At 36.8% G+C, this 25,522-nt stretch overlaps 1 protein-coding gene across 2 annotated transcripts in view; it reads left to right on the top strand.

Moving 5' to 3' along the window:
• Positions 1-25,522, top strand: part of Pik3c2a (phosphatidylinositol-4-phosphate 3-kinase catalytic subunit type 2 alpha) — a 95,544-nt gene that overhangs the window by 20,250 nt on the left and 49,772 nt on the right. For both annotated transcript variants that reach the window (XM_076941501.1, XM_076941498.1), the window contains 5 exons: positions 69-1,211; positions 13,479-13,582; positions 19,989-20,146; positions 23,987-24,107; positions 24,946-25,057. In XM_076941501.1, coding sequence (XP_076797616.1) covers positions 129-1,211; positions 13,479-13,582; positions 19,989-20,146; positions 23,987-24,107; positions 24,946-25,057 — 1,578 coding nt within the window. In that variant the 5' untranslated portion in view covers positions 69-128. The remainder of the gene's footprint in view (positions 1-68; positions 1,212-13,478; positions 13,583-19,988; positions 20,147-23,986; positions 24,108-24,945; positions 25,058-25,522) is intronic.

The following is a 25,522-nucleotide window of genomic DNA, read 5'->3' as shown; positions in this document are numbered from 1 at the left end:
TGGGTTTAAACAAAATAAATATGTGTTTAGAAAATCTAACTGAGTGTTATGCTTATTTTTATGTATAGGTCCTGGTATTTTGGAAGCTACAAGAAAAAAGATTAAGAGGTTTGTTCTCTTTTGTGGACATGGCTCAGATTTCCAACAACAGTGAATTTAAGCAATGTTCATCTTCATATCCAGAACCAATAAGAACCAAAGATGTGGACAAAGCAGAAGCATTACAGATGGAAGCAGAAGCCTTAGCAAAACTGCAGAAGGATAGACAAATGACTGACAATCCAAGAGGCTTTGAGCTGTCTAGCAGCACTAGACAAAGAACACAAGGTTTTAACAAACAGGATTATGATCTCATGGTATTTCCTGAATCGGATTCCCAAAAAAGAGCAGTAGATATTGACGTAGAAAAGCTCACCCAAGCTGAACTTGAGAAGATATTGCTGGATGACAATTTTGAAACTAGAAAAAACCCTGCATTGCCAGTTACTCCTGTTCTGAGCCCTTCATTTTCAGCACAGCTGTATCATAGACCTACTGTTCAAAGAGGCCAGTGGCCCCCTGGATTCTGCGGGCCTTCCACATACACTTTACCTTCTAGTTATCCTTCAGCATACAGTAAACAGGCCACATTCCAGAATGGCTTCAGTCCAAGGATACCCACCTTTCCATCTACATTTCCATCTACAGAGTCTATATATTTAAGACTTCCAGGACAGTCTCCATATTTTTCATATCCTTTGACACCTGCCACACCATTTCATCCACAAGGAAATTTACCAGTCTATCGGCCACTAGTCAGTCCTGACATGGCAAAACTATTTGACAAAATAGCAAGTACCTCAGAATTTTTAAAAAATGGGAAAGCAATGACTGATCTGGAGATAGCAAACTCGAAAGCTTCAGTCTGCAATCTACAGCTATCTCCAAAGTCTGAGGACATCAATAAATTTGATTGGTTAGATTTGGATCCTCTGAGTAAGCCTAAGGTAGACTTTGTAGAAGTGTTAGAACATAAAGAAGAGAAGAAGAATCCAGTCTTGCTAGCAGAGGATCCTTGGGATGCTGTTCTTCTTGAAGAGAGATCTCCAACAAGTTGTCACTTAGAAAGAAAGGTGAATGGAAAATCCCTTTCTGGGGCAACTGTAACAAGAAGCCAGTCTTTAATCATTCGAACAGCTCAACTTACAAAAGCCCAGGGCCAAGTATCTCAGGTATAGTCTCTCCTTGCTAACTTCTTAAATTCAGTATTGAAACAGAGTGCATATTTGTATGAATCATTTGTTAAGAAAAAAATAATGGTCTTTTAAATCTTGCTTTTCTTTGCTTCCAGGGCTGCTTTGGTTCTTTTGTTGTGTGGCAAAAGATTAAATTAAAGATTAGGCCAACTGAAAATTTGCTTCGTTTTTTGTAAGATTATAAAAACCTAGTTAGGTATGTCTGATAGCATTTACCTCTAATCCCAGAATTTAGAATGCAGAGGCAGGTGGATCACTGTGAGTTTGAGGCCAGCCTATTTGACATAGTGACTATGTATGTAGCCAGGCTACCTGGAGAAACTTGGTCTCAAAACACAAAATACAAACAAGCAAGATCAGACTAGTTGAAGATTTGTCATCACTGAAGTGAGTTGAAGATATTCTTGGTCTCTCTATATTATATGTGAACCTTTCTTTTTTTTGTAAAGGCGATCATTAGTTTATGTGAGCTTTTTTTAACTTTTGAGGTTTTTTTTTTAATTAGGATTTTTTTTTTTTTTAAGATTTATTTTATGTGTATGGGTGTTTTGCCTCTTTGTATGTCTGTGCCCTACATATGTGCAATACATGTGAGGTCCAAAGAAGGCATTGGTTGTGAGCCACCATGTGAGTGCTGGGAACTGAACCTGGTTGTTACCAGCTCCTTTGAACTAACTCTCCTGAAGCTTGGAACAGCCATCCCACTAGAGCCTGCCAAGGTACTGGGGTACAAGACATTGTTAGTTAAGGGGCCACTCAATTCTGATTTGGGATTAGGGTGAAAGAATGTGGAATTCGAAGGGAAAGATAGTTTTTCAAAACTTCTAAATTCTCCTAATGATTTCTAACTCCCTTGAACTCTCTGGATGGAGGACTTAAAAGTTTTCTTATGCCTTAGGATTCTATGAAGCTAGGAGTGTGGAAAGACAGATAGCAAACTAGAGCACTTCGGGAATAGTTTCTATAAGGCCAGTAAACCCATGATTAAATTGCAAAGTCTTGTCTTTGATAAGGAAAAGAGTATATTTAAGAATGTCTGCCTGTATGAATCTTTTCCTGCTTGTTTTAAATATCAGTACCTTCCTGATATATTTTCCTGTGTGGGTTCCTTCAGAAAGCATCCTGAAGAAATAATGAGAATAAGTAGTTTCCTGAATATAAGGTTTGTGGCTGTGAGCTATCTGGTCTACTGGTTGTCACAAACTTCAGGGATTAACTATTGGAGCTGCTCCCTTTAGCAGGGTTTGTTGTTTCTTTGCCCTGTTGGTGACAAGGATTGATCCTAAGGCCTCACACCTGCTAGACAAGTGTTCTACCACTGAATTGCCTCCCTAGCCCTTGTAAAAAGTTTTTCACTCTCACTTTCACTCTCACTTCTAGCTATCCTCTTTCCTCAGCTTTCCATGTGTTGAGATTACTAGCGTGAACCATCACACCTGACTTTGGGCAGTGTCATGTTTTAAATTAGTTAAATTGAGGAAGGATTAAAGAATTAGGAAACAGGTTAATGAGAACTATAGGTCAAAGCCAAGTAGGTAAAAGTAGCATAATTAGCTAGCTAATTAGTTAGTTTAGAAAGTCGAGCTGACCTTGGCTAGTGCTGACCACCCACACCTTGACTAGTAACACACCATCTGTGCTGAAGTAGCTTGATCTACCTGCCAGGCCTGAGAGTAACTTAATGTGGCTGAGAAGGCTTAATGTTGTTTATCAGCCTATTGTACATGACTATTGGAGCACATTCTCAGAGGGGTCCCAGTAAACCTGCTAAAAGAAGTGTAAAAAGAAATGTCTTCGGGATCTACAAATTAAGGCATATGAGAACTGTTGACAAAATTATTTTCTTTTCCCAGAAAAGGAGAATTTTATATTTAAAGTCACTATTTTGGTCTGAAGGGTTTTTATTTGTTTGTCTGGTTGGTTTGGTCTTTTTGAGGTAGTCTTGCTAGATAGTCCTGGATGACCTTGCTATATAGGCTAGGCTGGCCTGGGATTTAATCTTCTTCTCTCTGCTTCCCCAAAACTGGGATTAACAGACTTGCACTACCATGCCTGGCCTTGATTACATTTCTTCATTTATGAAATAGCCATACGAGGTAATTTATGAGACTCCTTTATTTAAAATAACATAATATATAGTTATATAATATAAAATTTGGAAAGTTGTCATTTAAAAGAGGACACTAACTTTTTTTAGGATTTTCGTTGTTGTAGTTGTTAGTGTGATAGCTGTGCTTATGCTAGGGATTGAAAACAGTGCCTTGTGAATGCTACTGAGCTGCATCCCTTAGGAGGTTTTATATTTTGAATGTGTATTTTCAAATGAATACAGAGAATAGGATCTCTGGATCCTAGGTATGGTGTTCTTATAAAGCGATGAAATAGTAGTATACCAAATTTTTAATCCTATTAAATATTTTAAGTATTCCTTTGTCTATGTTAGGGTAAAATAGTTTGTGCTAGATTTGCATCAAGACAAGTATTTGCTGCTGAAAGTTATATTTTATAAAAAAATCCTAAAATCATGCAAATTCTACCCGTCTTCCCTGTAAATTGAGAGTTTAGTGTAGTAACTTAAGTTTTACAGCTCAGTATTCCAAAAAGTAGAACAAGTTCAGATAGGTAAGAAAATTCAAGTAGGAAAGCTTAATATCTAATTCTCTACAAGGAATTTGTAACTATTTCATAATAGTGACAACACTTGGGTTGCAAACATGATTATTAGAAGCAGTCAATCTAAGTTTGATGTACAAAAACGATTTTCATATTAACATTTTAAGCCTAGTTCCTTAAAAGTTTTAAATTTTAATTTACTGTTTGTGCATATATGTGGCATGAGTTTCTGCAGGAGTCCGTTCTCCTTCCATATGGATCCCATGTATCTAACTCAGGTGGTTAGACTTCTAAGTTACCTTGCCTATCCCTTACTAATTGTTTTGAGATTGGGCCTTGATACGTAGCTCAGGCTAGCCTCAATCTTTTTCTTTTCTTTTTTTTTTTCTTTTAAGATTTATTTATTTTATATATGTGAGTACATTGTCAGTGTCTTTAGACACACCAGAAGAGGGCATTGGATCCCATTACAGATGGCTGTGAGCCATCGTGTGGTTGCTGGGACTTGAACTCAGGATCTGTGGAAGAACAGTCAGTGCTCTTAACTGCTGAGCCCTCTCCAGCCCCCAATCTTTTTCTAGATGCCAAGATCTCATACAGTTTGTGTGAAATCTCATGCTGATTTTACTTGTACAGTGTGAATTCAATCCCCAGAGCCTGTGTAGAGATGGAAGGAGAGAACTGACCCCACAGTGTTGTCCTCTGACCTCCACACATGCACAATGACATTCATGTGTGTGGGTGCGCGCGCGCATATACACACACACACACACACACACACACAAACACACTGACATCATACATATACACTATAGTAAGAAAGTTTGGTTCATGTAGCCCAAAAGGTAAAGAGAACACCAATAACGGGCTGATTTTGGAAGTCACTAGAATGGGGCTTTCATGTGCTCACATACCGCTTAGTCTCTGCCTACTTACAAGTATTTCCCTGAAGCTTATGCTTTCTGTGGGGAAACAGCATTGCAAATACCTATTCTCTATAATTACTGCATGTACTTATGTGTTCATTTCCTGTTAGAAATTCTGTGTGTTAAAAAGCCCACTCTAAAGGATTTTTCTTCTCACTCAGCAGGCTTGCTTCCTGTTTCCTCTTAGTGTCTTTTGTTTGGTTAATAGTAATCTAAATACTTAAGTGCAGTTTTTGTGTGTGACCAAAACCAGGAAAGGAACAGCCTTAAAAAGACGTTTTGGTACTTTAAGCTTAAATCAGATGTGGTGGTCAATAACTATTTTAGCTAGTTTGAACAGATTCAGGGATTTTAGTGGTGAGATTAGATGACATTCATAAAAGTGGTTTTGAAAGTTGTGTATGATATCACACATTTAAAATATTTGAGGCTAGAGAGATGGCTTCGTTGTTAAGAACATTTATTGTCCTTCAGAGGACCTGGTTTGGTTCCCAGCATCCATGTGGTGACTGACAATTATCTGTAACTCATATGTTTTGAATGCTTGGCCATAGGAAGTGGTACTGTTAGGAGGTGTGGTCTTGTTGGAAGAAGTGTGTCACTATGGAAGTGGATTTTGAGATCTTACATGCTCAAGCTACTCCCAGTGTGGCACACAGTCTCCTGTTTCCTGTGGATCAAGATGTAAACTCTCAGCTCCTTCTCCAGCACTTTGTTTGCCTGTTTCCCATCATGATGATAATAGACTAAACCTCTGAAACTGTAAGCTAGCCTCAATTAAATGTTTTCCTTTATAAGAGTTGCTGTGGTCATGGTGTCTCTTCATAGCAATAAAACTTTTAACTAAGACACTCCAGTTCCAGGGCATTTGATTTCCTCTTCTGGCCTCCTTGGGTACCAGGCATTATGTATGCAGGTAAAAAAATACACATACTTAAAATAAAAATGATAATAGTTAAAGTAAATTAAAATATCAGTACTTGGAACACTAAAAAGAAAGAAGATCAAGGCAATGTCTGAAGCCAGCCTAGGTTATATAGTGAGTTTGAGGTTAGCCTGTACTGTATGTAGTATAGCAACATTCTATTTTAAAAACAATGTGGTTTTATAAATGTGGACACTTGATGTTTCTAAAAATTTATTGTATTAACAGCCTAACTTTGTATATTATTGGCAGAATGTCCAACATCAATTTCATTTTATTTCTTTTATTTATTTGAGGCAAGGTCTCATGTCCCCTTGAACTCACCGTGTATCTAAGGCTAGCCCTTAACTCCTGACTTCCTCCTTCTACCTCCCAAATGCTGGGACTATAAGCATGTATCACTATGCCAGTTTCAACCACTTCTTACATTCCCCCCTTTTTCCTCATTAATTTTACAGAAGATTCAAAATATTCTTATTGTATAGGGAGCAATGCATTTAGTTCTGAAGAGTAGTATATTTAGAATGCATTTACTATAGTTTTTTTTTTTTTTTTTTTTTTTTTTTTTTACAAAACTGCTTTTATCTCATTTAATTTCTGAGTAGTATGTCAGAAACTTTAAAACTTGTATTGACATGTAGCTTTCCCATACAATATATATTTTTTTTCCAAGACAAGGTCTCGCTCTGTAGCCAGCACTGGGTGGTTTCCTTATTATATATCCTGGGCAGACTTGTACAGTCCTCCTGCTATAGTCTCAGTAGTCTTACCTCTCAGTGCTAAGATTATAGGTGTGGGCCACTAGATCAGGCTTCCCATTTAATATTCTTTTGTTGTTTTGAGGCAGGGTCTCTCTATGTAATCCTGTCTGGCCAGGATCTTTTTGTAGAGATCATGATTGCCTTGAAATTCACAGAACTATACCTGCTTCTGTCTCTATAAAGTGCCAAGAATGCTGAGATTAAAAGGGGTGTGCCACTGGGCCCAACTCATGCAGTATTCTTGAGACAACTTTTTTTTTTTTTTAAATCAGAATATACTGATAAATTTTTGTTCTAAGTATATCCCATCTAGACCAAGTACTCCTTAGTCTCTTTCTCTCTGCACATTGTCCAGTTGTAGGTCTCTGTTTTAATTACCATCTACTGCAAGAAGCTTCTCTGTGGAGGGCTAATCAATGTACAGATCTATGAGCAAAATGTCATCAGAAGTTGTTTATTGCTGTGGTTTTTTAACACAATGATAGTAAGTTTTCCTGTAGGGCCTGTGACCTATCTAGCCTTACATACTAGTATTTATACTGTCTGGTATAGGTACCATACCAGAAGAGGCCTTAAATCTAATTTTTTAAAAAGTGATTGATTACTCCCTTAACATTCATACTACTGTGGCATTAGTGGGCATATCTTGCAGGCTAGTCACTATTACAGCTCACAGAGTTTCCAGATGAGAGAAATTGATGATTACTTTTCTCCTCTTATAGTGTGTATATCACCTTCTAGGACTGTGAACACTAGTCAGTAGGGTTGAAGCTTCTGGTTGAATACCAGCTCCATTTTTTTCATGTTCTATGATGTAAGTATGTGGTGTCTTTAGCAGTAGCTTGTGGAAGGTAACTAATAGCACTGCCTGTGGTGTCTGTGGGAGGAGGTGGGCTTCCAGGACTCCTTTGACCAATGTCAGATGTAACCCTTTCCTGGTTCTGGGAGTTTTAATTGGTAGCATATAATTTCTAGTTGGAGTATTCTCTCTCCCATTTCTGTTTTATCTTGATTAGGTCATGAAGTAGTCAGACATTTGAGCAAACATTTTGAGAATGCCTATTAGAGTATTTCTTGGTGAAGCCAGTGCTTGACTTGGTAGACAAGGTAAAGAATATTGCTTGCTTTTATCAACCAGTTAATGACACAAAGACTAACCTGTCGTAGTGTTCTATTACTGTGAGGAGACACCATGACCAAGGCAACTCTTATAAGAGAAACCATTTCATTGCGGGCTTGCTTACAGGTTCAGAGGTTTATTCCATTATCATCATGGCAGGAGCATAGCAGCACACATGGCACTGGAACAGTAGCTGAGAGCTACATTCTCATCTGCAGGCTAGAAAAAAGAAAGATGCTGGGTCTGGTGTGGGAATTTTGAAACCTCAGCCCACCCCCAGTAATACACTTCCTTTAGCAAGGCCATTCGTATTACAAAAAAAAAGGCCACACCTTCTAATATCTCTTAAATAGTACCACCCCCTGATGACTAAGCATTCAAATAGATGATCCTATAGAGGTCATTCTTATTCAAACCACCACATCCTCCAATTTGGAAATTCTGTCTGAGTACTTTCAAGCTGGAAAATTGATTTCCATACACACACAAAAAACATGTGGGCACATCACCCTCTTACCTTTAGATTCAAACTTGATACACTGGCTCTTCATGGGTTTTAAACCTGCCAGACTCATCTTGTGCCTCTGGCTTACCACCTGCAGGTTGAGGAATTTTTTTGGTCTTATATGGACATGAGATAATTCCTTATACCTATACCCAGTCTTTTTCTCTGAAAAGGAAAGGGGAGAAAGAAAGCAGGAATAGATTACATCTCTGCCTATCAAGTATAGTCCCTGGCATGCCCCTTACCTTCATAAAGGCTATTATCTATTGATGGAGGTTAGTTAACTTAAATTACCTTTGGTTGAGTTGTTGCTCTTAAAATGATTATAATGGATATGAACAGTAATTAGAGCATGTGTGAGAGAGAAAGGGAGAGAGAAGGAGGGAGATCCTGCAGAAAATTACATAAATAAGATGATGCCTAAATCTGTTTTTAATCTTTTGGAATTTTTAGAATATGGCATTTCTAGAAAATGTTTGGGTGGTGACCTAAACATTTACTTTGAATTTCAAACAATTTTACCAGAAAACTCAGTATCTTCCCCTACAGTCTTTTTTTTTTTTTTTTTCATTCTGTGTATTGGCTGATGGCATTAGTCATTTTATTGGTTATCCTGTCTTTTTTATTTACTAAAAGAAAATAAATGAGGGTGGAAAAATGGCTCAGTGGTTAAGAATACTTGTTCTTACAGAGGACCAGCCACTCATACCAGCATCCACATGAAGGCTCACAGCCATCTATAATTCTAGTTCCAGAGGATCTGTTTTTTTGTTTTGTTTTGTTTTTGGCCCAACCACCATGGGTACCAGGCATGCATGTGGTTCACAGACATACATATGAGCAAAATACCCATACACATAAAACAAGTAAATATGAAAAAGATTTAGGATATTCAGTGTGTTAGAAGTATTAGTCATTTTCAGACCTGATCTCTAAAGAACTTAATCTAGAAGAGGTGACTAATAGATGAAAAAGTAAAATAACAAACAGAAAGCCTTGAGTGCCACAAAGGAAAAGTCTTCAAGTTTAATGGAGACAGAGGCTAGTTGATGTTTTTGGTTGTTGGTGTGGCACTTAGGTAGTAGGACATAGCTCAGAAGCATAGGTATAAAAATGTGTTGTTTCAGAGAAAGGGAAGGACTCAAATGACTGCATGAGGTGGCACATGCCTACAATTCCAGCACTTGTGAAACTGAGGAAGAGGAGGATTATAAGATTGAGGCCAGCCTGGACTACATAGTGAGACACTACAAAATAAAAACAATGTTGATGTTAGCATCTGATGGAGCATAGGCAGCTTTATATTTTTTAAAACCCATTGTGTACATGAAACTTCCTTAATTATATTATCTTGAAATTGTTGCTGTCTAGTCAATTGAAATTCCGTGACTTAAAAAAAGGAAAGACCTCTTTAATAAAAGCTATCTTGAAAAATAACCACTTTTTAATCTAAAAGTCTAAACATTTGATTGAAGAGATTGGGCATGTGTTGAGCAGGGCAGGTTTCATGTCATTACCTCCACAAAGGCCACAATGTTGTTTTCTAGTTTTCCCTGGTTTGTTTTTGTTGGGGTGGGTTCCTATTTTATTTTTGGTTTTTGTTTGTTTGGTTTTGAAACAGTTTTTAAGACTGTCTTCAGACTTCCGTGCAGCTGAAGCTAGACATGAACCTTTGAACCTTCTGCCTCTATCTACCAAGTGCTAGGGTACACACACCCCTCAACCCCCACCACCAAGTGATCCCTCACCTCCTTTCAGGGAGACTTTTGAGTATGAACCAAGTCTTCCATATCCCCATCTGTAAAACAAACTATAATAGTATCAATTTATTGAAGCTACTTAATAAACAAATGCTTGTGGATTTTGTACAGAAGACTCTGATAGAATACTTGTTGGTATTTGTTGCAAGTTATTTTTAAAATAATACTAAAAACTTAAAAAGCTTATTTTAGAGAATTAAGTATTAATGGAAGTTACTGTTACTCCTTAGGGGATTATTGAAAAAAAAAAAAAAAGCACAGTTTCTTAAATTCTTTACATGCTTTGTTGTTATGTGGTGTGTTTTTAGAGGGAGCAAAATATTCAACTAGTCGAACTGATTGATGGTTGTGTACATTTTTAGCTGGATATGAAGTTCTGTAAAAAATACAAAACTTAGTTTGGTGCTTGTTCAGACATTTTATACCAAGACTCAAAACAGGATATGATGGTACATGGTACAGGTTTTGCTTCAAACTAAGTACTTAGAGGTGGTGAGGTAGAGGTGGAAAAATAGCTCAATAGAAAATTCTTGATCTACAAGCGTGAATACCTGAGTTCAGATTTCCGGTTACCCATATAAAAGGCTGCCTTGTAACCCCAGCATGGGTTGGAGGAGACAGGTAGCTCTCTGACAGAGATTACAAAAATGGGTGCTACTGCTCTTTCACAAGTGCTGAGGACCCAAACATGGGTCATCAGGTGTGGGCAGTTGGGGTGGCATCAGTCATATCTCATTGTTTAGAGAACTGAAGGCTGTTATAGAACTCATTTCTATAACACCAATTAGCAGTGTTAAAGAAAGCAGTGGACTCCAAGTTCAATGAGAGATTCTGTCTCAGAAAATAAGATGAACAATGTTTAAGGATGATAGCAACCTCTGGTCTCAACATGAGCACAAACACCACATACACAGAGAGAGAGGGAGAGGGAGAGGGAGAGGGAAAAGGAGAGAGGAAGAGGGAGGGAGGGGGAAGGAGGGAGAGAGAAAAAGAGGAGGGGGGAGTGCCTTGAGTGGGAATGGTGGTTACATCATACTTTATAGTAAGCACGTAGAAATGCCATTCACTGTGCCCTAAAAATTTGATAGGATTCTTTTTGTTCTTGTTTTTTTTTGGTTTTTTTTTTTTTTGGTTTTTTTTTAAAATGGTATATAAGGGTAGATGAAGAGGAATATGTTTTAGGCAAAGAGAAAATTCAGAACAAGGGTAACCCCCATTGTGTTTTTGATGAACAGGATACAATTAAAGCTAACTGCAGCATAGAACTCAGTAGAAAGGTTAGACAAGTAAGATTGGAATAGACAGTGGCTATTTGCACTTTTTTTTAAAAAAAAATTAAATTTGCATTTTTTAAAATTTAACTTTAATGTAATATAATTTTATGTGCATGTTCATGTGTGTGAGCCACTTGTACTGTGGTAACACATGTGGAGGTCAACAGAGTTTTATATGTCACCTTCCACTTTGTTTGAGACAGGATTTCACTGTTCTCTACACGAGGCTAGGTGGCTGTGAACTTCTCAAGAATTCTCAGTTTCCACTTCTCATCTTCCTTCCCATTTCTGCAGTGATTACAGAAATGAGTGCTATTGCTTTTCCCTGGATGCTGAAGATCAAACTTGGACCATCAGGTTTGGGGAGACAGCATTTTACCTTCTGAACCATGTAGAGTAGCAGCGGTTTATTTCCGTTTAGAGAACTAAAGTCTGTTTCTAAAAACAGTGCTTATTTCTATAATACTAGTATTGATAATTCAGATTGGTATGGGCACAGCAAGGAAGTTACACTAGTTCAGCTTCCCTAGCATTTTGTTATTTATTAGCAATCCTGAACAAACTTTTCTTACAATTTAAAAGAGACTTTAACAATATAACAGGTTTTATGGAAAATACTGAATATCCTGTACAAGTATCTTGTTTTAATGAAACTGCAATTTCAGGAGTAGATGCAGTCCACAGCATTGAACTGGTGTACCTGCGTATAAAGCAGCTGTGGGGACATTGGCCCTTAGAAGAACTTTTGTCTCTTGGTTAGCTGAGAGGTCTGCATTCTCTAATATGGGCCCATTATTCAGCAGTCTTCAAGGGAGTAAATACCATGAAGAAGGTCCATCACAAAACAGAAAGAAAGACAGCTTCAACGGATGAAGTGAGGGGTAAATAAGGATGGATATTTAACTGTTAGGTTTGTTTTGGTGTGGTAATTTTTGTCTTTTGAGATAGGGTCTCACTCTGTAGAACCTAGTCTGCCCTGGAATTCCAGATTCCTGTGCCATTTGAGAGCCACCATGCCTAGCTAGCTGTGTTAGGAATTTTTATTGTAAGGATCTTTTTTTTTTTTTTTTTAGAGTTTTGTTCGTGTTGCCCTTAAATTTTTTATTTAAGCATCTTCATAGACACCAAGATTATTGAAATCTATTGATTTTTGAAGTTTATATGCTGTTTGTTTGTTTTTATATTTATTTAGAGTATGTGTATACATGCACAAAAAGTCAGTAGACAGTTTTCAAAAATCACTTTATCTCTTTCCAGCATGTGGGATTAAACTCAAGCTTCTATGCTTGGCAGCAAATACCTTTACTTGCTGAGCAATCTTTCTGTTCCCACTTATTTTTTATTATCCATTTACTTGTTGCCATATGGAATATTGAACCCAGGATCTATGCCGTGTCTCTGCTACTGAGCTAAAACTGTGACTCTTCATTCACTTCATTTGGGTTGAAACTATTCCTAATTTTAAAGGAAATTTATATTTGAAATTTGTACTAAATCAAATATTTCTATGTTGTATGTTAAAATACCTCTAAGTATTTAACATATAAGAACTCTACTATTTGGCTGTTATTGGGTGGTAAATTGATCTCTCTACTGCAAACAAATTCTGGCCAAATATAACTTTAAAAAGACTGTTAGGATGTTTGTGTTACGCTTAACATAGAAAAACAATGCATTCTTCTAAAAACTCATTCTCTACATAAGATGCCAGTTCTCTTGGAACTTGAAGCTTGAGTTGAATATACACACATCCTGGTTTTAGAGTCCCCAATGAGCTTGCTGGCTTCCTTTTCTTAAAACAGATGACAGTCTTTTAATTTTATTCAGCTGCTAGCTTATTGAAGTGTTTAGAATGGCAAGGTCTTTACTGTTCTAGCTGATCAGTGTAGCATGTTTTTAATTTTTATCAATTAAAAAAAAAAAAAGAGTGAGTTAAAACTAGGCTTAGTTGATATTTTACCAGGATAGAGTTCCCCTTTTTCTTGTGTTTGTTTGTTCTTTGTTTTCTGAGATGGGTTCTTGATTACATATAGGCTGGCCTTGAGTTGGAGAGCTTCCTGCCTCAACTATATGCCAAAGTGTATGCTAAGAAATAGGTGGGTTTTTTAGCCAGTTGTAGTAGTTCATGTTTGTAATTCCTGTTTGTGAAGCTAAGACAGGAGGATCACTGGAAGTCTGAGGACCGCCTGAGTTATAGGATAAGATGCTGTGTTAAAGCTAACAGAAAGCTCTCCTACTTAAATGATTCATCTTATCTCTCTAATTTTGTATAGCTTCATAAAACTGGCTTGTGGGGTGCTACTATGTAGCATTTGGGAGATCTTTGACTTTTAAAATAAAACCACTTTTTTGATTACAGAAAGACCCAAATGGGACCAGTAGTTTGCCAACTGGAAGTTCTCTTCTACAAGAATTTGAAGTACAGAATGAGGAGGTGGCAGCTTTTTGTCAATCCATTATGAAGTAAGGAATTTTCTTTATAAATTTACAGATTCTTTAAACTAAAACAAAAAACTTCAGAGATGAGTAAGGCAGAGGCAGTTATCTCTGAGTTCCAGGCCAGACAAGGCTACACAGTGAAACCTTGTCTCAAAAACCAACAAAACAAAAACCAAAAGTTGTTACTTAATGCCAATCCTAAAATTTTTTAAGTTTTTTAAAAAAATTATTTTCTTCCTGTGGCTAAGCTTTTGAAGCAAACAGTTCATTGGCACATACCAGAAGCCACAGATGGATCTAGATCTTTACTTGTCAGGCTTCTAAATATTTAAGGGAAAAAAAAAAAAATGAAGCCAGGAATGGATTTCTGATCCTCTATTAACAAGTGAAGATTTGCCTTGCATATGTACTTCCATATACCTAGAAAGTGTCTTGTTTTGTTTTTAGACAAATTTCCATCTTCTCAAAAAAAATACATTTATGTAGTGTGTGTGTGTGTGTGTGTGTGTGTGTGTGTGTTTTGTTTTGTTTTGTTTTGTTTTGTTTTAGGAGACACTGTTTCACTTTGTAGCCCAGGCTGGCCTGAAACTCTCAGTCTTCCTGCCTCAGTCTCCTGAGTTCTAGGTTTACAGGCATACATAACTATGCCCATTTTCTCACAAACTATCAAGCATTCAGAATGCTATCCCATTTATTTAAAATTTAATTTTAAAAATATAGCTTTTAAATATTTTCTCACTCTTGTATGTATTGGACAGTATTATTTTTTGTTTTGTTATTATTGTTTGAGAGGGGTCTCTAGCCCAGGCTGTCTTCAAATTTCTCTGTAGCTGAAGATGATCTTGAACTTTTGATGTTCCTGCTTCTACCAAGGGCTAGAATTACAATCATGAGCTACCACATTCAGTTTTTTGCAGTACTGGGGGAGGCGGGGGGTGGGGGGATGGAATCCAGGGCCTCAATCATGTTAGGCAGGCTCTCTACCAAGTAAGAGCTTTATTTTCAGCCCTTGTACCATATTCTTTACAGATGGAAAAACTGAGTCCAAAAAAATACCTTAACAAAGTATTCTCTGCTGTCAGTACAGAGCCACATCTTCTTTGCCTCTGGTTAAATGTTTGTTTCTGTTAGGGCATGTGTTACATTCTTCTGTGGGATCTGGGGAACAAACTCAAGTTGTCAGGTTTGTGCATCAAACACTTGCCTGCTAAACTTTCTTGCCATCTCTGTTTTGTTTTAGAAAACAGGGAAGCCCTCACCTGTAGCCCCTGCTAGGTTAAACATACTATATAGGCTATACTGTCCTTGAACTCAAGATAATTCTTCTGCCTCAGCTTTCCTAGTGCTGGAGTAACAGATATGTACCATTGCTACTGCTTTGAATTAATTTTCTTTTAATTTTTAATTTTTTAAATTCAGTTTTTTATTTAAAAATTTTAAATTTGGAGTTGGTTTATTCATATATATGAATATATCAGATATATTCAACATATTGAATGTTTGAATATGTCAATATGTTGAATATATCTGATATACATTGAAATATGAACTTGAACTTGGACTGTTTGCCTGTATTTCTCAAGTCTTATAGGTCTTAGAGATCTGCCAACATAAAGGCTCAAATTTACAGTTTACTCCTCCCTTCAGACCCTTCTTCAGACTTTCTGTCTTTCTCTTTTCTTTCTTTCCTTTTCTTACCACGTTCAACCTCCATGTAGTTTAACTTCATTTTCTCCTGTTGTTAATGGGACTTTAGAGAGTATGGCAACTAAGTTCTGATGCTTTTGTTGGCAGAGAGGAAAAATGATTCTTAGCCAGACAGAGGAAAGTTATGCAAAAGACTGAAGTAGCAGTTGAGGCTGAGAGGACAAAATCTGCTCTCTCATGCAAGGAAAGCAGTTACTACCAGGGGATTCATTCTGAATTTAGAGCTATCTTCAGTAAAAAGATCTCCTTTTTAAGCAGGCCATGGGGGCCTCAGATTATTTTTGAGTATATGTGCCATTTTGGTTAATGATTTAGGAGTAATCTTTACCTTAATGAAAATAATCTGTTATATTTCTTACATAGTTTCTTTTTTTCCCAAACAAGTGCTATATGCTTTCCTTCTTATTGCTTTTTACTAAGTACTACATTTAAGCTTTGCAAGTTGGAAGATTAAGTTCTTTATGATCTGCCTTTTGAATTGTAGAGTTGTTACCAGAAACCTCCCAACTTTAAGTGATTACAGTAGTCCTTCTTTGGCTAGGACAGCTACATTCATAATTCTTCAGTGGATGTCTGATATCAAATACTGATGTAAGCTCTTATTTTGTAGAACATATGTGTCTGAAAATAATAAGTTTATAGGGGTCACTCAGGTGGCTTAGTAGGTAAAGAGCTTGCTCTCAGGCTGATGACCCAAGTTTGATTCCTAGAATCTACTACTGGTGGTTTTCTGGCCTCCACCTATAAGGCCCTTTCCCACATAAATTAAAAACAGTAAATAAAAATTTAAATTTACACTATTATTTTATGTGTAATGCGTGTTTTGCCTGCATGTATATAAGTATACCATGTGCATGCCCTGTACCACAAGAGGGTGTTGGATGCCCCTGTGATTGGAGTTACAGACAGTTGTAAACTGCCTGTCATATGGGTGCTGGGAATTGAACCTGGTCATCTGCAAGAACAGAAAGTGCTTTTAATCACTATGAGCCAACTCTCCAACCCACCTCAGATAAGTTTTTTTAAGTTAAAAAATAGTATCCTGAGCACATGATTTTTTTTCCTTGCCTTATTGGGTCACAGATTTTTCTTTTTGCTTACTTGAAGTATTTTCAGATCATAATTGACAGGACAGTAACTAGAACTGAATAAGGAGGCATATATAATAAATATATATATATATATATATATATGCTTATATAATATGTGACTTTAGATGAACCAAATAGAAAATGAGTTCTTATTCTCAGACATCCAGCAATACATAGTATGGTTGGAACAATTATCAGAACAATAAAAACTAGAGGGTTTCTGAAGCTATGTTCTAGGAATTTTTCTTGTTTGCTCTGGAAACATGGAGACTCAGCATGTTTCCTCAAAAGTAACTCCTTTTTTTCCAGCAGTTTCCTCACAACCTCGGTGGACTTTAAAAACATACATACATGCATACATACATACATACATACATACATAAACACAACACACACACAAATAGTCTCAGATCTTCCTCCAATGCTGAGAGTTGAACCCTGGACCTCATATATGCCAGACAAGCACTGTACCACTAACACTAAGGTTCTTGGCTCTCTTTCCCATTCCCCATTTGAGACTAAACTGGCTTTGTAGCCCAGGCTAGCCTCATTTATAATTTTCTACAATTTCTCATTTTTCAGGGGATTGAACCAAGCATGCACACAGCTGCTGAGCTACATCCGTGATACCCAGTTTGTGCTTTTTAAACGTCTTCTAAAAACATTCATGTAATCATTTTGATAAAGATGTGAAATCACCATCAGTCTGTTAGAGTGTTGTGTGTGTTTTAACAGCTCAGTGCCTTAGGACAGAACTTTGGTTATGTTTTTGTCATTGAAATTAAAGAACTGGACTAATGAAGGTCTTTGACTTAGTACTGCCTTTCATTATATTTGCTTTTTTATTTCTTTTTCTTGATAAAACTTATTAGATTTAGTAGTTGTGGTTTAAAGAAAAGTTTTTAAAAGAATGTTGATATAGTAGGCTTGTTTTGGAATAATGAAGATTGAACCTAGGGCACTAGCACGGAGCTCCAGCCCAGGCCTGTGGTTATTGCTGCTTCTATGTTTCTATAGTACAAAATGAGAAACTATATTCTATACCTACCTTTTCTTTACATGTGATTCAGGTTTCATACCTATGCCATGATCTTTTTGTTATTAGGGAATGTTAAAAGTATTACTGCAACAATTTTATACATATAAATAATTGTATTTGTTTGTACCCTCTCCCCCACAATAGTGTCTTAATTCCAAGACATTCCAAATCTTTTCAAAAATTGATTTCATCTTTGAACTGTTTTTGTTTGTTTGTTTGTTTGTTTAGTGCTGTCTTCTGCAGTCCTGTTTTACCTTGAATTTGCTGTAGAACAAAGGATGACATTGAACTGACAATCCTCCATTCTCAGTCATTTCTCAGATTTGCTAACTGCATGATTTGATATATCTATTTTATGAATTCTATTTCTTAATTTAATTTTTTGAGACAGGATATCACTCTTTTGATAGACCAGACTGGTCTCAAATTCAGAGAGATCTGCCTACCTCTGTCTCCTAAGTGCTGGGATTAAAGGTCCAATGCCAATTATGAGTGAAATAATAAGAATAAGACATTTTGTAATTGGCTTATTACACAATTATAAGCTTATTGTGTTATGAAGGGATAAACTTGGAAGCAACTAAGTATCTTACAGTGTCCCCATGTGATACAGTACCAATATCAATTTAGTTTATATCACTTTGATCACATTGAAACTTTTTTGTAAAATACACACACGCGCGCGTGCGCATAGTTTGTGTGTGGTTATGTACATGTGAATCTGGTGCCAGTAAAGGCCAGAATCATTGGATCACCTGGAGCTGAATTATAGATAATTGTGAGCCACCTGGCATAGGTGTTGGGAACCATACTTGGGTCCTCTGCAAGAACAGTATACACTTTTAACCACTTTCAATCTCTCTCTATTTGAACGAGCTCTCCAGTTCCATATTTTATCTTTTTAATATTGGATCCTGTGTGTGTGTCTTCTAAGATCACAATGTAGAAACCACATTTATTTTATAAAATATTTACAGCATTTGTTATGTACTAGGTACTAAGTCCTTCATAATCTTATATATTTTTATGACAATCCTGAGAAATAAATGGTCATATTACTCTGAAGCAAGATAATGTTAGGAACTTAACTGCGTTTATGCAGCTAACAAATAGTAAAATAAGGTTCAAAATCAAGTAGTCTGCCTTACGGGTTTGTATTGACTGTTACATTTGCTCTTGTCTTCTCAAACTGTTTTATTCTTGATATGTGCCTTGAATCATTTACTATTTTTTTTTAAAGATTTATTTGTTTTTATGTGCATTGGTGTTTTGCTTCTATGTATATCTATGCCAGATCCTCTGGGACTGAAATTACAAACAGTTGTGGTTGCCATGTGGGTACTAGGAATTGAACCTGGGTCTGTTGGATGAACTGAGCCATCTCGAAAGTCCCAAATTGTTTACTAGTTATAGAAGCACATAGACAGTATTTCCAGCATGCATTCCATTTAAGGCCTCGTGAAAAACAGATGATGGCTAAATATATAGCATGGTGTATATGTGTAGGTTCCTATCATGTATCAGGCCTTAGGCTCAATCCCAGCACTGCAGAAAAGGAAAATTGATTATGTAAGGGAACTGGAACCTGTTACCAACCTCCAGGAAAAAGTCAGTTACTGGGGCCTGTGACAGTATTTCCAGCATGCATTGACAGTGTTAAATCTCCCCCTTTCTTAAAAATGTTTATTATATTTGTTTATTTGTTCATTGTGTGTGCTTATGTGTGTATGAGTGAGTGTGAGTTATGTGTCAGCGGACATGCCATGGCAAGTGTGTGTGTTTATTTTTCAGGGTTGTCATAAAGTTTATAAAGTTTGTAAAGATGTGAAGGGTAGAGAATGGCAGGCAGGAGTTGGTTCTCTTCTACCATATGAGTCCCAGAGACTGACTCAGGTTTTCAGGCTTGGTGGCAAGCACTGTTATACACGGAGACATCTCACTGGCTCCTTTCTCATAGCCATAATGCCAGTCATGCCTGGAGATGAGCCACATACTACATTCATGGATTTACATCTAAGTGTGTTGCGCCTATGAATATCTTTGCATGTGACCCTAACTTTTAAAGTACCCTCGTAGCACTTACTGTAAAGCCTTGTAGCACTATGAAAATCCATTTTTCCCCCTTGTCTTATAACCACAAACAGTGTTTACAGGGAAAAAAGTTTCACTTAGAAAAAATATTTTGAAAGGACAGAAACTTTTTATCCCTCTTAGGTATTTACAATTTAGTTACATTTTTTTTCATGTCATTAATAATTCATTTAAAACAAACCACTTTATGTAATTGCATCATGTGGCCTAGGAATCTAAAGCAGAGAACCTCATTTGATGCTGGCCCTCTCTGGAATGCCTGGATCTTGTTGATGGTGTTACCAAAGATATCCTGGCACTAGTTAATCTCTTCTTTTTTTCTTGTTTCCCTCTCATTTAAAAGGCACATGCTGGTGTTTGGAGTTTTAACAGGAGTTCATTCATTGCCATTCTCGTGAGCTGAGCTGAGGAGCTGAAAGCATGTAAAGCCTTGTTCAGGGCTCTCAAATGCAGATTTAAAGAAACTAAAAAACGTATTTAATATCTTCTTTCTCATGAACAGATTGAAGACCAAATTTCCATATACCGATCAGTGCACAAATCCAGGCTATTTGTTAAGCCCAGTCACAGTGCAAAGAAACCTGTGTGGAGAAAATGCCAGTGTGAAGGTCTCCATTGAAATTGAAGGCTTTCAACTACCAGTTACTTTTACATGTGATGGTAAGTTTTGTGTTGACTAGGAATGTTTTCAATGTCAATATATCCTTTCTTCTCATAAACCAAATTTTTTGTCATTAGGTATCCTTTTAAATACTGCATTTATTTGGGAAGTTTTCTGGTTAAGGGAACCAGGTCATTGCAGGACTTTTCTCTGAATATAATAAATTGGTTTTTAGCTATATAATACTTTCCTCTACTTTTATGGCGAGGAAAGTGCTTTCTTACAGAGAACTGTCAGTGACATGAACCTTCACATCACTTCTAAATCTCCTCTGCAGGGAAGGTAGTTCCCTATGGTGTTAATTTTTCCTTCCAAGCTTGGGTAAATATCCTTTCTAGAACTGTGTCCTGGATATATTTATAGTGTGTTTTATTTAAGTGGGATTTGAGTGGTCAAGTAAGTTTCCTATTCTTAAAGTAGTAATTTAGTCTAAGACTGAAGCCTTTCTTTTTTTCTTTAATTGTTGTAACTAGCAATGTGTCCAATATTTGAATACCTGTTGGTTTTGTACTTTTGGGAATCCGTTTGAAAAAATGTAAATCTGATACAGTCATTCTTTAATTTCTAAAGGAAAATTTACTCCTTTTAAGTCATTTAAATTTAATATGCAATAAGAATATTAAGTTTTTAAAAAGAATCAACAGGTGGTGCTTTGAAATGAAGCATAAGTAAAAACTGATAGCAAATGTTGATTTGTATCAGTCTTAATTTCATCAGTCTTACTAAGCTCAGAATGTATTATAATATCTATTAATTAGTTATAAGTGCATATTTATAATATATATCTCTGGAACTGGGCTGAGGGTATAGGTCAGTAGTACAGTTCTTGCTTAATATGAGTAAGGCCCTTTGTTTAATCCTTAGAACTGGAAAAAAATGTAAGCAATATAATAGAAGTATAGATCAGAGTATATGGTTTTTGTTTGTTTTGAATCTATTAAAAAATAGAGCCGGTCGGTGGTGGCGCACGCCTTTAATCCCAGCACTTGGGAGGCAGAGGCAGGTGGATTTCTGAGTTCGAGGCCAGCCTGGTCTACAGAGTGAGTTCCAGGACTACACAGAGAAACCCTGTCTTGGAAAAAAAAAAATAGAGCTATTTTATAAGATATTTTAGTACATAGAAGCTTTTGAAGTCACCGGTATTCATGTAGTTTAAGAGCAGGCAGCCCAGCTTGTGGCTGATGCCAATAATCCTAACATTTAGAAACTGAGGTAGGGTTGCTATGATTTCAAGACCAGCCTGGGTTACAGTGTCACACACTGCCAAGAAAATGAAAGATTGATGGCTGGGATGGGAGCTTGAGGGGGTGGTAGTTGTGTACACCTTTAATCCCAGCACTCAGAAGACAGAGTCAGGTGGATCTCTGTGAGTTTGAAGCCTGCTCTGTAGAGCTAGTTCTAGAACATCCAGAGCTACACAGAGAAACCCCGTCTTGGGGGCATTGAGATAAAAGTTGAACATGGGAGCTGGAGAGATGGCTCAACGGTTAAGAGCACTGGCTGCTCTTCCAAAGGTCATGAGTTCAATTCCCAGCAACTACATGGTGGCTCACAACTATCTGTAATTGGATCTGATGCCCTCTTCTGGTGTTTCAAGGACAGTATGCTTGTATACATTAAATAAATAAATAAATAAATAAATCTTTTTTTTAAAAGTTGAACATGAAAGTTTTAAGTATGGAAATAGATATAAAAAGCTTTAATTTGGGGTTGCAAAGTTAGCTCAGTGGGTAAAAGCACTTGTTGCTCTTACAGAGGACCTAGGTTCAATTTCTAGCACCCACATTGCTGCTCACTGCCTAACAGCTCATGGAGGCTTTGGAGCCCTTGCAATGTGGCTTCAACTCCAGTCCCAAGTGTTCTGACACTCTCTTCTGACCTCTGTTGGCATGTGGTATATATATATATATATATATATATATATATATATATATATATATATACACAAAACACTCATATATTTAACAATAAGAAAAAAATGAAAACTAATTTTCTCTTTGTTGTCATGTTTGCAAGAGTAAGACTGCCTACTTACTCTATTTTTTTTCTTCATTGGAAAATTTACTATACAAATATCTAAAGTAGTAATTCTTTTTTCTTTACATTTGTTTTAAGACACTGCTTGCTAGGTACTGCTGCTACTGCCCTATTTGAAGTAATCTGTAATATTGATGTGACTTCTTTATTTAGGTCTTCACTGCCTTAACAGTTAATAGAGGCTGTAGAGCCCTTAAAATGTGGCTTATCTAGATTGGTACATGCTGTAGATCCAAAATATACACTAGAATCCAGAGCCTTAGTCTAAAAATATATAAATAAAGTTGTAAAATATTTCAGTAATTAAAAAAAAAAAACAAACTGAGAAACTGAAGGAGGGGCCGTCTGGAGACCATTCCACCTGGGTATCCATCCCAAATGCAGTCACCAAGGGTAGACGCTGATGTGGATGTCAGGAAGTGTATGCTGACATAGCTGTCTCTTTAGAGGTCTGCCAGAGCTTGACATATTCAGAGGCAGATGCTCACAGCTAATCATTGAACTGATCAAGGGGTTCCCAATAGAGGAGTTAGAAGACTGAAGGAGCTGAAAGGGTTTGCCGGGGGTGGGGGTGGGGATGAGGAGAGCAATATTACCAACCAACCAGACCTCCCACGGTCTAAACCACCAGATTGGGAGCACTTAGGGAGGGACCTATGACTCCAGCTGTATACATAAGGGAGGATGGCTGTGTCAGGCATAGGTGGGAGAGATTCTTGGTCCCATGAAGGCTGGACGCTGTGGGAGGGGAGGGAATTTGAGGGTGGGGAGGTGGGAGTTGGGGGGGTAGGTGGGGGGCACATCCTCATTGAAACAGGAGGAGGGGGAATGGGACAGGGGGTTTCTGGGGAGGAGGGTAAGGGGGTAACATCTGAATTGTAAATAAAATATCCAATAAAAAAAAAAGAAAAAAATGGTCAAATAAGCAAAAAAAAAAATACTGATAATGCAAAATTCATATATCTACACAGTTTATTGTTTAAGATAGGGTCTTCTTATGTAACCCAGACTGGACTAAACTCATGATACTCCTGCCTCTAAACTAATATTCTTATATTAGACTAAATAAAATATATTATTAAAATTAGTTTTGCAAAGTTGGAGATGTAGATTAGTTGGTAGAGTGCTTGTCTATCATCAATAAGATAAGTTTTATTGATCCTCAGCACCATATAAACTAGGTATCACGGTACACACCTCTAACCCCAACAGTTAGGATACAGAAACAAGTATCAGAAGTTCAAGGTCAGCTTGTGCATGCGCCTCCCACCCACACACAAAGTTTTTACCTTATTGCTTACTTCCGTGGTTGGCCTCTTTCTGTTTTCATGGCTATTAGAAAAATTTAAGTGCTTGAGTATGATGGGCCAAGGGGTAGAGGCAGCTGGACCTGTCTTTTTTTTTTTTTTTTTTAATGTGTGAGTGTTTTGCCTGTGTGCTGTTCATTTTGCATGCCTAGTGTCCTTGGAGGCCAGAAAGAGGGTATTGGATCCCTTGGAACTAGAGTTACAGATGGTTATAAATTGTCATGTGGTGCTAGAATTTGAGCAGCCAGTGCTTTTAACTTGAGCCATCTCTCTAGCCCTTCAATGAGCTTGAGGCTAATGCGGTCTACAAAGTAAATTCCAGCCCAACCAGGGATACATAGTGAGACCCTGTCTCAAAGAAAGAAAATTTAAAGTAATACATGTGACTGCAAATTGAATTTGCATTATATTTCTGTTATACAGTATTCTCTTAGATTATAAATAATACTTAGAGGTAAGTGAGCAAAATGAAAATGATAACTAACTCTTTTTCAGTGAGTTCTACTGTAGAAATAATTATAATGCAAGCCCTTTGCTGGGTACATGATGACTTGAATCAAGTGGATATTGGCAGCTACATTCTGAAAGTTTGTGGTCAAGAGGAGGTTCTACAGAAGTAAGTTTATTTAACTACTGAGTGGTATCATTGGAAATTTCATTTTTAATACCTTAAATTAGAATCTTTTTAAATTTAGCTTTGTAATTTAAAAATATATTTGGATGTTAGGCATGGTGTCTCATGCTTTTTATCCCAGGACTTGGAAGGCAGAGGCAGTTGGATCTCTGTGAGCTTGAGGCCAGCCTGGTCTGCATACTGAATTACAGGTTAGCCAGAGCTTCAGAGTGAGACACTGTCCCTAAATTCATTCATTCAATTATTTTTTTTATATATTTATAAAATATAAGAAATATATTTTGTCCTATTGTTGAAACTTGTGTTGAGATATGCTATATCTAAGATAATGGTGGGATTTTAGAAATAAGAAAGACATGATATCCTCTTAAGTTTAATAGCCTTATATGTGAAAAGTTGTAGTTGATTGGTTAAAAGCAGAATAAAATGCCTTCTTCTAAAAGGCCAGTAAGCACATCATTTCTAGACTCTATTCTCCTTTGTGGCATACAGCTACTATATATACAGGAGTCAGTTGTTACTGACTTCTATTTGCCTGTGGTAATCATTGTATGAACTTCAGTAATTTGTTAGAGCTTACAATTAGTCCAATTGTTTAAAGATTGTGGCATTATATTTTTATTTGCCTCATTATTTTCTTTCATATTTACTGACTCATATAGAAAAATTCCTGTTTAAATGTTTATAGTTAATTTAAAAACAGTGTGTTTCACCATTTTCTTCAATTTCTGATACAGATACAATTTGTATTTTACTTTTATGTCTATAACTTGTGATTTGAATAGAATAATACTGGTGGATAATTCATGTATTTTAACAGTAATCATTGCCTTGGAAGTCATGAACATATTCAAAATTGTCGAAAATGGGACACAGAGATTAAATTACAGCTCTTGGCCTTCAGTGCAATGTGCCAGAATCTGGCTCGAACAGTAAGTGTTTATAAATTTCATTTAATGAGTCTGAATAATTCTAATAGTTAATAGATTTTTTCAGTCTGTGTTTTCCATTCTTTTCTGCACCAGGCTGGGATGATGGGATGATACACTTGTTTCAAGCAGTAATCTCTTCAGATCTTTAGTCATGGAAGTTTAAGTAGCACATACCTCAGATCTACACGTACAAATTTGCAAAGCAAAATGAAAGAATGAAGTCTGCCTTGTTTGTTTGTTTGTTTATTAATGGGAAGGAGATAGTCTCCTTTATTTCAGACTGGCTTTGAACTCACTGTGTAGCTACAGATCACCTTGTGCCACCCATGCTGACCTAAGAGATTTGTGTCAGTCATTCTACTAACTTTGCTATATCCTTACCCCTTGCCTTTTCATTTTTTAAAGAAAAAGATAAGTTCACCTAGTTCATTGCAAAAGCACAGTTTCATATTTAATAGTCATACA

Source organism: Arvicanthis niloticus, chromosome 1 (genome assembly GCF_011762505.2).
Source record: "Arvicanthis niloticus isolate mArvNil1 chromosome 1, mArvNil1.pat.X, whole genome shotgun sequence".
Taxonomy (NCBI): Eukaryota; Metazoa; Chordata; class Mammalia; order Rodentia; family Muridae; genus Arvicanthis; species Arvicanthis niloticus.
Note: the sequence above shows the minus strand (reverse complement) of the source record. Positions and strands in the feature narration are given on the sequence as shown.